Here is a 13,312-nt window from a genome sequence, read left to right as displayed (position 1 = left end):
GTGGGGCCATGAAAAACTTTTAAATTCACAAACAACAAACATGTACATTAAACGAACAAACATACAACAAACATGGTGCAGGTTCCATCAGAAATGACACCGTATCACTTCATCGGTTCCTTTTTACCATCATGTGGACACCTCACTGCTCAATAGAGAACAGGGTCGCAAAGGGATTTGGTTGGTGGGAGTCAGACTCTTATGTCATCATCTTCTCCCGGTTGCCATATTCTTGACTGGAGTAGTTTGGCTAAAGCTGCTTGGGTTGAATTGGGGTCCATCTCATCATTCCGGATGAGCCTGAACGAATTGTCGCGGTGCCAGAATCATGTGTTAGATTTTAATCGGTCATCGTCGGGCGGTGGATCTGGGTCAGGGGCTTTGATGTACGTGATTTCGAAGGGGTCACTGGAATCATGCTCGGATTTGCTGGGAGTGGGGCCTGGTGCAGGGGTATAATTGTAACGTGGTGTGCTGTGGCTGTCGTCATTGCTATCGCTATCACTGTCGCTGTCGGTTGAAGGAAGGGAGGGGCGGAGTTGAAGATGTGTCTGAGGACGGGCTGGACTGGTTGGGGGAGGGTAGGAATGCGACATCTGTGGGCGGGGCGTGCTTGTCTGCTGCTGTGAGCGAGATGTGGTGTGAATGGTTGTTCTGCGAGCCATAAGCCTTAAGCTGGTTTATGTGAAACCACGCAGACGTGCCATTGGGATATGTGATCTTGTATACCAAGGGGCTGACTTTGTCCGAAATGGAGTACGGTCCGGAAAATGTGGGGGAAAGGAATGGACTGGGGTTGTATAGGGAAAGCATCACTTGCTGCCCTACGACAAACTCGGTGGCGTGTACCGTTTTATCGAAACAAGCCTTGCTCTGTTTCCTTCTGGTCCCAAGTCTCACAGCTGCTGCGAGCTGGGCTGCCTTTATGTTCTCAATAAGCTGCTGTACAGCATTTTCATGCGTGAGGGCGGTGACTGCGGGGCTGGACAAATCCAGTCCTAATAAATACTCTGTCCCTTTCATGGGGTGTCCGGTCATGAGGGTGTGGGGGTTGTATCCTGTGGACGTGGATACCGTGATTCTTATGAACATTAAAGCAAAGGGAAGAACTGAGTCCCAGGTGCTGTTGTTCTGCTGCACCATTTTCCTGAGAGTGGCTTTTAGAGTTCGGTTCATCCTCTCTACAATGCCGCTTGACTGGGGGTGGTATGCAATGTGAAACTTCTGCCTAATTCCGAAAATTATGAGAACGTTCTTCATTACTCGTCCTGTAAAATGAGAGCCTTGATCAGATTCTATACTGCGTGGGAGGCCCCATCTTGTAACAATGTGCTGTGTTAGCATTTTAGCTGTTGTCTTGGCCATATTCGTTCTTGATGGAAAATCTTCCACCCATTTCGTGAAGGTGTCGATGACCACCAACACATACTTAAAAACATTTCTGCAGGGGGGTAGGTATCCTATGTAATCTATCTGCAAATTCGTCCAGGGGCCATTAATGGGGCAGGTGTGACTAAGCTGAGCCTTTCTTGCATATCTGTCCAGATTGTTCTGGGCACAGATCAAGCAATTTTCAATGTAGTGAATAATATCGGCTTTTAAATCAGGCCACCAGCAGAGAGGTCTAAGGTGGGCTAGGGTGGGTTCAATGCCTTGGTGTCCATGATTGTCGTGGAACTGACAAATAATCTGGTTCCTGTCCTGGCTGGGAACTACATAAATGCCTTCTTTCAAAATCACACCGTCATGTGTGGTGATTGTGTTCTTAAACTTATCGTACGGGGCTGGGAAGGTTCCTTTTAAAACTTCTCTGAGTTTTTCATCGTCTTTTTGGGCTTTCGCTAGATCCTGAATGTTGGTCTGTGAGACCTGAACCGTGTGTACTGGGGTGCTCTCGGAGGGGGTTCCAAAAGTAACCATGTCTGGAAGCTGCCTTCGCTAGGGGGTCTGCTTTAATGTTACCAGGGGGGGAAAGAGCGGTGATGACTGCGAACCTTAATTATGCCGTATTTCCTATCTTTAGCTGTTTCTAGGATATGCCGGAGTAATGGGGTTGAGGGTAGGGGCTTTCCGTCTGCGGAAACAAATCCTCTTGTTTCCCAGAGTGGTAGGAACTCTGTCAAACTATTACAGACATATAAACTGTCCGAATCTATATCTGCTGGGGTTGGAAACGAGTCGGGATGGTCTACAATGTAAGCTATGCCTGCGAGCCTAGATGTCCTGGCAATTTTAGTGAAATCTCGTCCCTGCGCGTCCTCTACATAAATGCCACAACCGGTGATTCTCTTTCCATTCAAAGCTGTGGAGGAGCCATCCACATAAATTTTCAGGGGTGCGCACGTGTCTGTGGGCTGGGGTCTCTGGGGTGTATTACCTGCTTTCCTGGGAGCTGACTTAGGTATAAATGGGCCTGTGTTGTGTTTTGTGGTGATGATCTCACACTCATGTGAGGTACCTGCATATTGCAAATTATCGGTTCGGCAGGTGTTGGTCTTGGTTCTTTTAACTGTAATGTCCCGTCCCTGTAAAAGAAGGGTCCAACGGGCTGCGCGGATTTGGCTGACTATGCCATCTTTAAGTCGACCGTCTAATAACAGCTGTGTTGGGGTGTGTTCTGTGAGTGGTGATGGGGTTGAGTCCTGTAATGTAGGCGAAGTACTGTACTGCCCAAAAAACTGCGAGCAGGTGCCTTTCGCAGGCAGAAAATCCTTGCTCGACAGGATCTAACACACATGAGGCGTATGCCACGGGGCGTAATTGGTCGTGGCGTCCCTGGAGGAGCACGGCCGAAAGGGTTCGGTCGGTGCTTGCAACTTCGATTGCGTACGGGGAAAGTGGATCTGAGACCTGTAATGCGGGAGCTGTGCTGAGGGCTCTTTTTAAAGCGTCCACGGCATCCGTGTGCTGTGGAAGTCATTCGCAAGGTTCATGTTTCTTGAGAAGGTCGGATAGGGGCGCTGCTTTAGTGGCGAAACCGTCAATATGGTTTCGATAGTAGCCAACCAGTCCTAGAAATGACCGGAGGGCTGAGACATTATGGGGAAGGGGCAATTTGACGATCAAGTCAATTCTCTTTTGCTCGATCTCGCGTTTACCATGAGGGATTACTGTACCCAAGTAAATCACTTTTTCCTGCAAAATATGGGTCTTCCTGGGGTTGACTTTACATCCAGTCAGTTTTAGGAGCGCAAGGAGTTCGGCGAGAAGCAAAATGTGCTCTCCCTTTGTGTCTGTCTGCAGTAGCAAGTCATCTACAGACTGGACCAGACAATCGGGTCGGGAAACTTTGCTAGTCCATTTGCCAGCTGTCGGTGGAAAATGGAGGGGGAGTTGTGGAAGCCTTGTGGAAGGCATGTCCACGTGTATTGTTGTCCCTGGAATGTAAAGGCGAATTTGTACTGGCACGCTTTATCCAATGGAATGGACCAAAAGCCGTTGCTAATGTCCAAAACCGAAATTTTTTTTGACTGGAGTCCCTGTTTGAGCATGGTCTCGGGACTCGTGGCTGCGTTTCCTTCTGCTGCGGCCCTGCGGTGTGTGGTTACAGGGTTCATGGGGGTGTGTTCTGCCTGTACAGTCGGGGGTTGGGGTGCTTTTCTTTTTTGTGGTTTTTCTTGCATGCATGTCCCATGCATGTATCTGTGGGCAGTTTCATTTAACTCCTGCCACTCGGGGCCGTTTTCCTGGTCTAACTGGGGTCCAAACGTACCTTGAAACCCATTCTGGACAGAAAGCAGAGATTGCAATTCTGCAATTTGCTTCTGGCACTTTGCGTGATCTACGGAGCTCTGCCTTTGTTCCGTCGTGGAAGTGTGGAGCACTCGTAGTGCTGCTTTTAAATCATTGCACTGTTTCTGCAATTGCTCTCCTGGTTGCTCGATTTCTTGTCTGACTAAGACCACGCGTTGCGTGTCCTGGTAGGCCTTATCATACTGGGTGTGAAAACTATTCAAATGGGCGAGACAAGACTGGTGTGCCCACTTGGCATCATCCACCTCTCTGTCCCTCACTGCTAACTGTTCTCTTAACTCCTTATTCTCCTTCTCAAATTCGCTCACATCTCCCTCACTATTTCTGTCTCTCTCCTCAATCTCTCTACGGAGCGCCCTAACGACCTCCTCTGTCCCTTGCAATTGTGCAAAACAGGACACAATTGACATCGGCTTATGAGCTTTCCCCAAGCCCTTCTGATGAATCTCTGACAGGTCCTCCCACCAAGTATGTCCTATACTCCCGGGACCTGTTTCGTCATTGGCGCAGAATTCACTCCAAAGGGGCCACCCTTTCACTTTGAGATATTTTCTGATCTCTTCTTCCCAGACGGGACACTGTCCTACTCTACTGGTCGCTGTGACCTCGAATTCTTGGGGGTTCATAAGGCGTTCCATTGCTTCATTGCCATTTTCTCTCTATCTCTGGGTTCTCTACTGAATTTGGAACAGGGGGTGATAAAGTGGTGATGTAAACACGGGTACGGCTTACGCTATTTTCCGGCCAACAAAACTCCCGACAGTTTTACGCAACAAAATCTCCCAGGTTTACTGTTAGTACGCATGCATTAACACACTTCCGAATCTCGGAGATTATCAGTATAGTTCTCACACTTGTGGTTTTTCTGTTTCCAATTGGATTCCAATTCAAATTAGTGTTCTCTCGGAGTGACTAGGTCACTTCTAGGTCGAGTCCCATCAGAGGTCGCCAGTAAATGTTGCTGAATGTTTCTCTCTTTATTTGGCTCTGAATATGGTGGTCAATATGGGCGCCTTCCTTAATTCAAACTACGTTTGCTCTAGAGTCACCAGGTATCTTTCGATACCACCACAAGGTTCAAACCGAATACTGATCAAAGACTCGATACACCAGTTAGTTAGTTCAAAGTCAAATGCTTATTTATTTACACAGTTAAAGATACTCATGCACAAATACTACAGACTAAACTATCACTACTGCTAAAGCCTAGACTTAGCTTCGGGCGCCCACTCAGTCAGAGGAACAATGGCCGTTGTTCGGTTCTGAGGCTGCTGGGGTCGAAGTGGTGAAGGGGAACAGCTAAGGTTGTCTCTCTGGTAGCGAACGTTGACCTTGGACTTACTTGTTCTGATGTTGCTATTGGGCAGGTCTCTCCTTGGTGAGAGCCGGAGCCAAGAGAACGATTCTCTCTTGGGGGATCCTTCTTATACCCAAAGGTATAAGTTCAGTCCATAAGAGGGTCATTCAGGAGTCTGGTAGCAGCAAAGAAGCTATTTTTGAGTCTGTTAGTGCGTGTTCTCAGGCTTTTGCATCTCCTGCCAGATGGAAGAGGTTGGAAGAGACAATAACCAAGGTGGGAGGGGTCTTTGACTATGCTGCCCACTTTCCCAAGGCAGCAGGAGATGTAGACAGAGTCAATGGATGGGAGGCAATTTTGCATGATAGACTGGGCGGTGTTCACGACTCCCTGTAGTTTCTTCCGGTCTTGGTCATAGCAGTTGCCATACCAGGATGTGATGCAGCCAGATAGGATGCTTTCTATGGTGCACCTGTAAAAATTGGTAAGAGTCAATGTGGACATGCCGAAATTCCTTAATTTCCTGAGGAAGTATAGACGCTGTTGTGCTTTCTTGGTCAGAGCGTCGATATGGATGGACCAAGACAGATTATTGGTGATGTGCGCACCTAGGAATCTGAAGCTGTCAACCATCTCCACCTCAACACCATTGATGCAGACAGGGATGTGTATGATTCTTTGCTTCTTGAAGTCAATGACCAGCTCCTTAGTCTAGCTGACGTTGAGGGAGAGATTGTTGTTGTTATACCATGCCATTAGATTCTCTATCTCCCTCCTGTACTCTGACTCATCGCCATTCGAGATCCGGGTCACTACTGTTGTGCCATCAGCAAAACTTAGATGAGTTGGAGCCAAATTTTGCCACACAGTCGTGTGTGTAAAGCGTGTCTGTGTGGGTTTCCTCCGGGTGCTCCGGTTTCCTCCCACAAGTCCAAAGATGTGCAGGTTAGGTGGATTGGCCATGATAAATTGCCCTTAGTGTCCAAAAAGGTTAGGAGGGGTTATTGGGTTACAGGGATAGGGTGGAAGTGAGGGCTTAAGTGGGTGCTAATAATGCAGCCTTGCGGGACCCCGGTATTCAGGACTATCGTGGAGGAGGGTTCATTCACCGATTAGTGCTGTTCCAATCCTGACTTTTGTTGTGATATCCAGATCTGCTAAAGATTCTTTCACCCTCATTCGAAACCTGTCCAAGTCCCAACTGTGCATCATAGACATCCAACAGATCATCTTTCTTAGAAATATCATCAATGAACCAAAAGACCTAAACTTTCATCAGGAGCCAACTGACGGGCGCCCAGCTCCCAGAATACTTTGCTTCTGATTTTCCTTTTGTTAGGAAGTGAGGATGCCGAGGCCAGACCTTGTTTCCTCCTTGGTGGGGACGTAACGCTTGTCCACATCTCCACTTCATTCCTCCACCGGTCGTATGGCTCAGACTCCGCGAACATCGGCGGGTAATCAGACCCTGACAATTTCCACTTGCTTCAGTTATTTCTCACAAAAACTACTGGGCTTGTGAGATTCTGTCTGAAATGTTATTAACATAGCTTTTGAATGGACAATTGTCTGTGTGAACATAGAACATACAGTGCAGAAGGAGGCCATTCGGCCCATCGAGTCTGCACCGACCCACTTTAAAAAAAAAAAAATTTTTATTAAAGGTTTTCATGCACCGACCCACTTAAGCCCTCACTTCCACCCTATCCCTGTAACCCAATAACCCCTCCTAACCTGTTTGGACACTAAGGGCAATTTAGCATGGCCAATCCACCTAACCTGCACATCTTTGGACTTGTGGGAGGTAACCGGAGCACCCGGAGGAAACCCACACAGACACGGGGAGAACGTGCAAACTCCACACAGTGACCCAGCGGGGAATCGAACCTGGGACCTTGGCGCTGTGAAGCCACAGTGCTACCTACTGTGCTACCGTGCTGCCCTAAATTGTCCAACTTTCACCATTAGACAAGCATTCTCTGTTACCATGTTATAATCCTGAGCGCCTTATGGTGAATGAAGAGACAACCAATTTTTACTTGGTGCAGATTTATTCAGAGTGAAACATTACAGGTATATACCTCCTGACCCCACTCCAGTCTGTGTCAATAAGTGTCTCGTTATATTCTTGTTGATTAAAACAATTTAGGAGGGCTGCCAGCCCCTGGTGGGGCCCTGTAACTAAAACAAAATATCAGAGGAGACCGACCAAACTAAGCCAAAATGTCATTCCTGGGGGTGATGATCTACCCATTCCCCACGGTGCCCAAGAGCACAAAAGTTGTGTCTCTTTATATGTGCTCAAGGAACTATCAAATCAGTCCCCCCACCTGTATATATTTAAACTTCAATTCATCGAGTTAACACTGACAGTCAACAGCATCCAAGGTCTCTTATTGGTGTGAACCTGCCGGTCTACAGGATGGATGATTATCATAGAATTTACAGTGCAGAAGGAGGCCATTCGGCCCATCGAGTCTGCACCGGCTCTTGAAAAGAGCACCCTACCAAAGGTCCACACCTCCACCCCATCGCCCAGTAACCCCACCCAACACGAAGGGCAATTTTGGACACTAAGGGCAATTTATCATGGCCAATCCACCTAACCTGCACATCTTTGGACTGTGGGAGGAAACCGGAGCACCCGGAGGAAACCCACGCACACACGGGGAGGATGTGCAGACTCCGCACAGACAGTGAGCCAAGCCGGAATCGAACCTGGAACCCTGGAGCTGTGAAGCAATTGTGCTATCCACAAGGCTACCGTGCTGCCCACGGTAGCCCATCATTGATGGATACCGTTCCCGTACTTCGATCAGGCGAATGGCCTCGCCCTGGTGTGAACACGTTGTTGTGGCCACAGATTGCATCACGGAGTGTTAGCGCTGATGTGTCCGAATGAATGACTCGACACTCGGGTTTGCTCCAAATGTCAAACAGTTTATTGATTTAACACCGGCGGGGAGCGAGTCACTGGGCTCACCATGCGCTTCCCACTGAACAAAGAAAATCATCAATATTTATACAGTTACTCAGCCCATCCCGGCCGGACACAATCCAATCCTAACGATTATAGATTACATACATTACTTATAGATCCAATGAAATTAAGCACTAGGCACGATGGGGCTGCATGATCAGTTCATGAATAGATAAACGGCACCCTCATGAGGTTTTCCAGACCCCTCATCAATCGTCCTCGAGTCGTCACAAACTCAAACCTTGCTCAACACAATCTCGTTTATGCCTGGTAGCACAGTCAGCATTACTCAGGGACAGCTTCCTATGGGCGGCGGCTGATAAGGGAGGCCCCACTGAGTGAGCTGTTCTCTGTAACTGGCCTGCTTACAGAATGTAGTTGCGATCTTGTACGAATTGAGTAATGGCATGATGGGAAAACTGGTCAACTATTCGGTACAATGTAAGAAAAGCTGACCTAAAGCATGAATAAGATCAGAGAAGGTCAAGCTATTCCAAAATGCCTGACCTCTGTAAATTCTGATAAGGCTAACTCGTCATAACCCAGGGCGGTATGAATAAGACAAGATAAGGAATGGATGAGTCTCCTCCGACCTTTTAATGTTCTATCAAAGAACAAGATAATGGTATGAGGGATGAGACAAAGAGTCTCATGGGCAGCACGGTAGCATTGTGGATAGCACAATTGCTTCACAGCTCCAGGGTCCCAGGTTCGATTCCGACTTGGGTTACTGTCTGTGCGGAGTCTGCACATCCTCCCAGTGTGTGCGTGGGTTTCCTCCGGGTGCTCCGGTTTCCTCCCACAGTCCAAAGATGTGCAGGTTAGGTGGATTGGCCATGCTAAATTGCCCTTAGTGTCCAAAATTGCCCTTAGTGTTGGGTGGGGTTACTGGGTTATGGGGATAGGGTGGAGGTGTGGACCTTGGGTAGGGTGCTCTTTCCAAGAGCCGGTGCAGACTCAATGGGCCGAATGGCTTCCTACTGCACTGTAAATTCTATGTCAAGTCCGAGAAGATCAACAGCTCATGCTTGGTTTATGACATTGCTTAATTCGTACATCACATAGTCGTCAACTTGTTAGCTAAACCATTATACTTCATTTTAGCTAGGATCATACATTACTAGTGGATACATAGAAAATAATATGCATATAGTTATATATGTATATATATTGCAGGGGCATCCGACTTGGGCTCACTCCAACACTGAGCGAATCCTTTCCCACACAATGAGCAGGTTAACGGACTCCCGCCAGGGTGAACTCACCGGTGTCACAGGTTGAACAACCGAACGAATCCTTTCCCACTCTCAAAGGAGATGAATGGACTCTCCCTGCTGTGAACTTGCCGGTTTGTCAGGAGTTTGGAGACTACGTGAATCCCTTCCCACACCCAAAGCAGGTGAATAGCCACTCCCCGGTGTCAACTCACCAGTGTACCTGCAGGTGGGATGAAAGAGCAAATGTAGGAGTGAATCCATCCCCACACATGGAGCAAATGAATGGCCTCTCACCAGTGCAAAATCGCTGGGGTTTCTGCAGATGGGACGATTGAGGGACTCGTTTGCCACACTCAGAACTGGTGGGTAGAATTTCCCAGTGTGAACGCGTTGGTGCATCAGCAGGTAGAATGACTGAGTGAACCCCTTCCCACACTCGGAACAGGTAAACAGCCTCTCACTGGTGTGAACTATCTGGTGTGCCATTAGATGAGATGAGTGAGTGAATCTCTTCCCACACTCGGAGCAGGTGAACGGCCTCTCCCTGTTGTGAACTACCTGGTGTGTCACGAGGTGCAAAGATTGAGCGAACCGCTTCCCACACTCAGAGCAGGTGAATGGCCTCTCCCTGGTGTGAACTAGCTGGTGTGCTACGAGGTGGGGTGACTGCTTAAATCCCTTCCCACATTCAGAGCAGGTGAATGGCCGCTCCTTGCTGTGAACTAGCTGGTGTGTCACCAAGTGGGATGAAAGGGTAAATCGCTTCCCACACTCAGAACAGGTGAATGGCCTCTCCCTGGTGTGAACGAGCTGGTGTGCTGCAAGGTGAGATGACTGCTTAAATCCTTTCCCACATTCCAAGCAGATGAATGGCCTCTCCCCGGTGTGAATTAGCTGGTGTGTAACTAGGTGGGCTGACTGGGTGAATCCCTTCCCACATTCGGAGCAGGTGAATGGCCTCTCCCTTGTGTGAACCTGCTGGTGTGTAACCAGGTGGGCTGACTGGGTGAATCCCTTCCCACATTCGGAGCAGGTGAATGGCCTCTCCCTAGTGTGAACCTGCTGGTGTGTAACCAGGTGGGCTGACTGGGTGAATCCCTTCCCACACTCAGGGCAGGTGAATGGTCTTTCCTTGCTGTGAACCTGCTGGTGAGCTACGAGATCGGATGACTGAGTGAATCCCTTCCCACACTCAGGGCAGGTGAATGGCCTCTCCCTGCTGTGAACCTCCTGATGAGCTACGAGGTCAGGGGATTGCATGAATCCCTTCCCACACTCGGAGCAGGTGAATGGCCTCTCCCTGCTGTGACCTGCCTGGTGTGCTATGAGGTCGGAAGACTGAGTAAATCTCTTCCCACACTCGGAGCAGCTGAATGGCCTCTCCCTGATGTGACCTGCCTGATGTGCTTCGAGGTCAGATGACTGAGTGAATCCTTTCCCACATTCAGAACAGGCGAATGGCCTCTCCCTGTTGTGACCTGCCTGGTGTGCTAGGAGATCAGATGACTGAGTAAATCTCTTCCCACACTCGGAGCAGCTGAATGGCCTCTCCCTGATGTGACCTGCCTGGTGTGCTTCGAGGTCGGATGACTGAGTGAATCCTTTCCCACACTCAGAGCAAGTGAATGGCTGCTCCCCAGTATGGACTACCTGGTGTGCCATAAGGTCAGATGAGTGAGTGAATCCCTTCCCACACTGAGAGCAGGTGAGCGGCCGCTCCCTAGTATGAACTACCTGGTGTGCCATAAGGTCAGATGAGTGAGTGAATCCCTTCCCACATTCCAAGCAGGTGAATGGTCTCTCCCTGGTGTGAACCCGCTGATGTGCCACTAAATGAGATGAATGAGTGAATCCCTTCCCACACTCAGAGCAGGTGAATGGTCTCTCCCTGCTGTGAACGACCTGGTGTGCTCCGAGGTGGGATGAATGGCTGAATCCCTTCCCACACTCGGAGCAAATGAATGGCTTCTCCCCAATGTGACTTTGTTGGTGAGTTTCCAGCGCAGCTTGGTTCTGGAAGCCTTTGCCACAGTCCCCACATTTGCATGGTTCCTCCATGGTGTGGGTATCCATAATTCTCCCCGGACTGCGATCAATTAAAGCCTCGTCCACACACACAACAAATTTATGTTTTGTCCCCCGCTGTGATTTTTTTCAGGCTGGGTAACTACTTAAAGATCATTCCACAGTCAGAACACTGGAACATTTCCACTCGATTGCGTGACTCAGTGCTTTTCCATTGACCCTGATGTTTAAAGTCTTCTGAAGCAGACAGGGCAGCTAACGTTTTTCATTCTAGATGTAAAGACCGATGATCATGTAGGTTTTGATAAACTGAATGATTCTATCAGATTTTGATGTGACGTTTGGTTTGAGATTTCAGTTCTCAAATCCTCTCCTTCAAAATCCCTGTAAAAGGAATTTACAAGAGTTATCACTGTCAGTACAGGATAGAAATTCAGATCAGACAATTCTAGTTTCTATGGAACATTCTTTCCTCTCTCATTCCCCCAAATCTCCGTCCCACACACTCTCCCTCCAGTCTCACTCTGCTGTATCTAATATTCACCCTCCCAATTCTCCTGAAGGTGCTGATTCAGGCTGATTGACAGATCCATGCTCACTGCTTCCTGTCCTGGACACAGAGACCTGCAAATCTTCATGCAGGCTGCCAGATAGATAGATATCCATATTACTGGGCTGAAATATGTGTAATATAGAGACTGGATTCATTTACTTTCCCTTCAGTTGCTGCAAGTCACCAATTGAAGGCCAAAATGGAAAGGGGGAGTAAATAAAAGTATTTTACTCACAGATGTTGAAAACAGGAGGAAGTTATGTGAAATTCAATCTTCATTCACACAAAAGTAGAAGTTCACTGTCGCCATTACCACAAAGCACAAGTTCTGATTCGTTGGAGGACCAGCGCCCTGACGGTCCTCCAGGAGTTCACGCAAGTCAATCTCCGGCATGTAGCCAATTAGGAGTCACACTCCGAGCCCACGTGTGGCTAGGCGGGGCCTACACCTCCGGACGCGCGCTGAGCCGCTGTCCAATCCGCAGTCTTTCGCATCTGCAACCAGTGATATTGCGGAACGCCCCTTTGCGTCACTGTGACGTCACAATGAAGCCCGACCTGAACTGCCCAATAGGAATGCTACAAATGCTGAGCTCTCCGGTTTGTAGTACGCAGGTCCGGCGAGCGGACACAGGAACCCCGCCCCCCCCCCCCCCCCGTCCATTGTTCTCCCTCGCCCTCCAGCTCCTCGAGATAAGGTTTCCAGGCAACCGGCTGACGGCTCCGGCCAGAGCCAGAAGCCGCTCGGTGATCTCCCTCCCCCCTCCCCAAAACCCCCGAGCCTGCGCACGCGCAAGGGAGAGAGAGAGAGAGAGGAAGCTGGGCATGTGCGGGGGAGAGCCCGCCCCCTGACCTTCAGGCTGAGGTGTTGTCCAACGGGAAGAGTTGGAGGACCGGAAGGACTCTGGTCCTCCAGTCAATCAGAACCCGGGCTTTGTGGGAATGAAGATTGAGCTTCACAGAGATTGAACTTTCCTCCTGTCTCCAACATTTGTGCGTAAAACATTTTCTTTTCCCCTCCTTGCTATTTCTTTTCTCTTTCTGACCTGCACTTGAAGGGAAAGGAAGTGAATCCAGGGAGGGTGCAGACTCTGGAAAGCTTGGCCCAGGTCTCTCTCTCTCTCTTAAAGACATTGACATCCTTTGCTCCCTCAGCTTGACACATTTATTTGGCTAAAGGATGGTCTCTTTCCCAATGTTCACAATTAAAGGGCTGCTTTCCCCAGGAGATGGCTGACATTTAAGGGACAGTAAATTAATATCAGACAGAGATATGTCTAGTTACATAGATATGGAGAAGATAAGAGCCTTTTGGCCCTTCAAGCCTGCTCCGCCATTTATCACGATCATGGCTGATCATCCAACTCAATAGCCTCATCCTGCTTTCTCCCCATAGCCTTTGATCCCATTCTCCCCAAGTGCCATATCCAGCCGCCTCTTGAATACAGTTATAGCATCAACTACTTCCTGTGGTAATGAATTCCACA

General features: G+C 48.8%; 1 protein-coding gene across 1 annotated transcript; it reads right to left on the bottom strand.

Annotated features, from left to right (window-relative positions):
* Positions 1–7,969: 7,969 nt before the first annotated feature.
* On the bottom strand, positions 7,970–12,458 carry LOC140422508 (uncharacterized). Its single transcript, XM_072507516.1, has 2 exons — positions 12,061–12,458; positions 7,970–11,656 (listed from the first exon to the last, which is right to left on the bottom strand). The coding sequence occupies exon 2, from the start codon at positions 11,318–11,320 to the stop codon at positions 9,338–9,340; it is 1,983 nt and encodes a 660-aa protein (XP_072363617.1). The 5' UTR covers positions 11,321–11,656; positions 12,061–12,458; the 3' UTR covers positions 7,970–9,337.
* Between the last annotated feature and the right edge of the window lie 854 nt (positions 12,459–13,312).

Source organism: Scyliorhinus torazame, chromosome 5 (genome assembly GCF_047496885.1).
Source record: "Scyliorhinus torazame isolate Kashiwa2021f chromosome 5, sScyTor2.1, whole genome shotgun sequence".
NCBI lineage: Eukaryota > Metazoa > Chordata > Chondrichthyes > Carcharhiniformes > Scyliorhinidae > Scyliorhinus > Scyliorhinus torazame.
The sequence above is the reverse complement of the archived record's forward strand: the minus strand, read 5'-3'. Positions and strand labels throughout refer to the sequence as shown.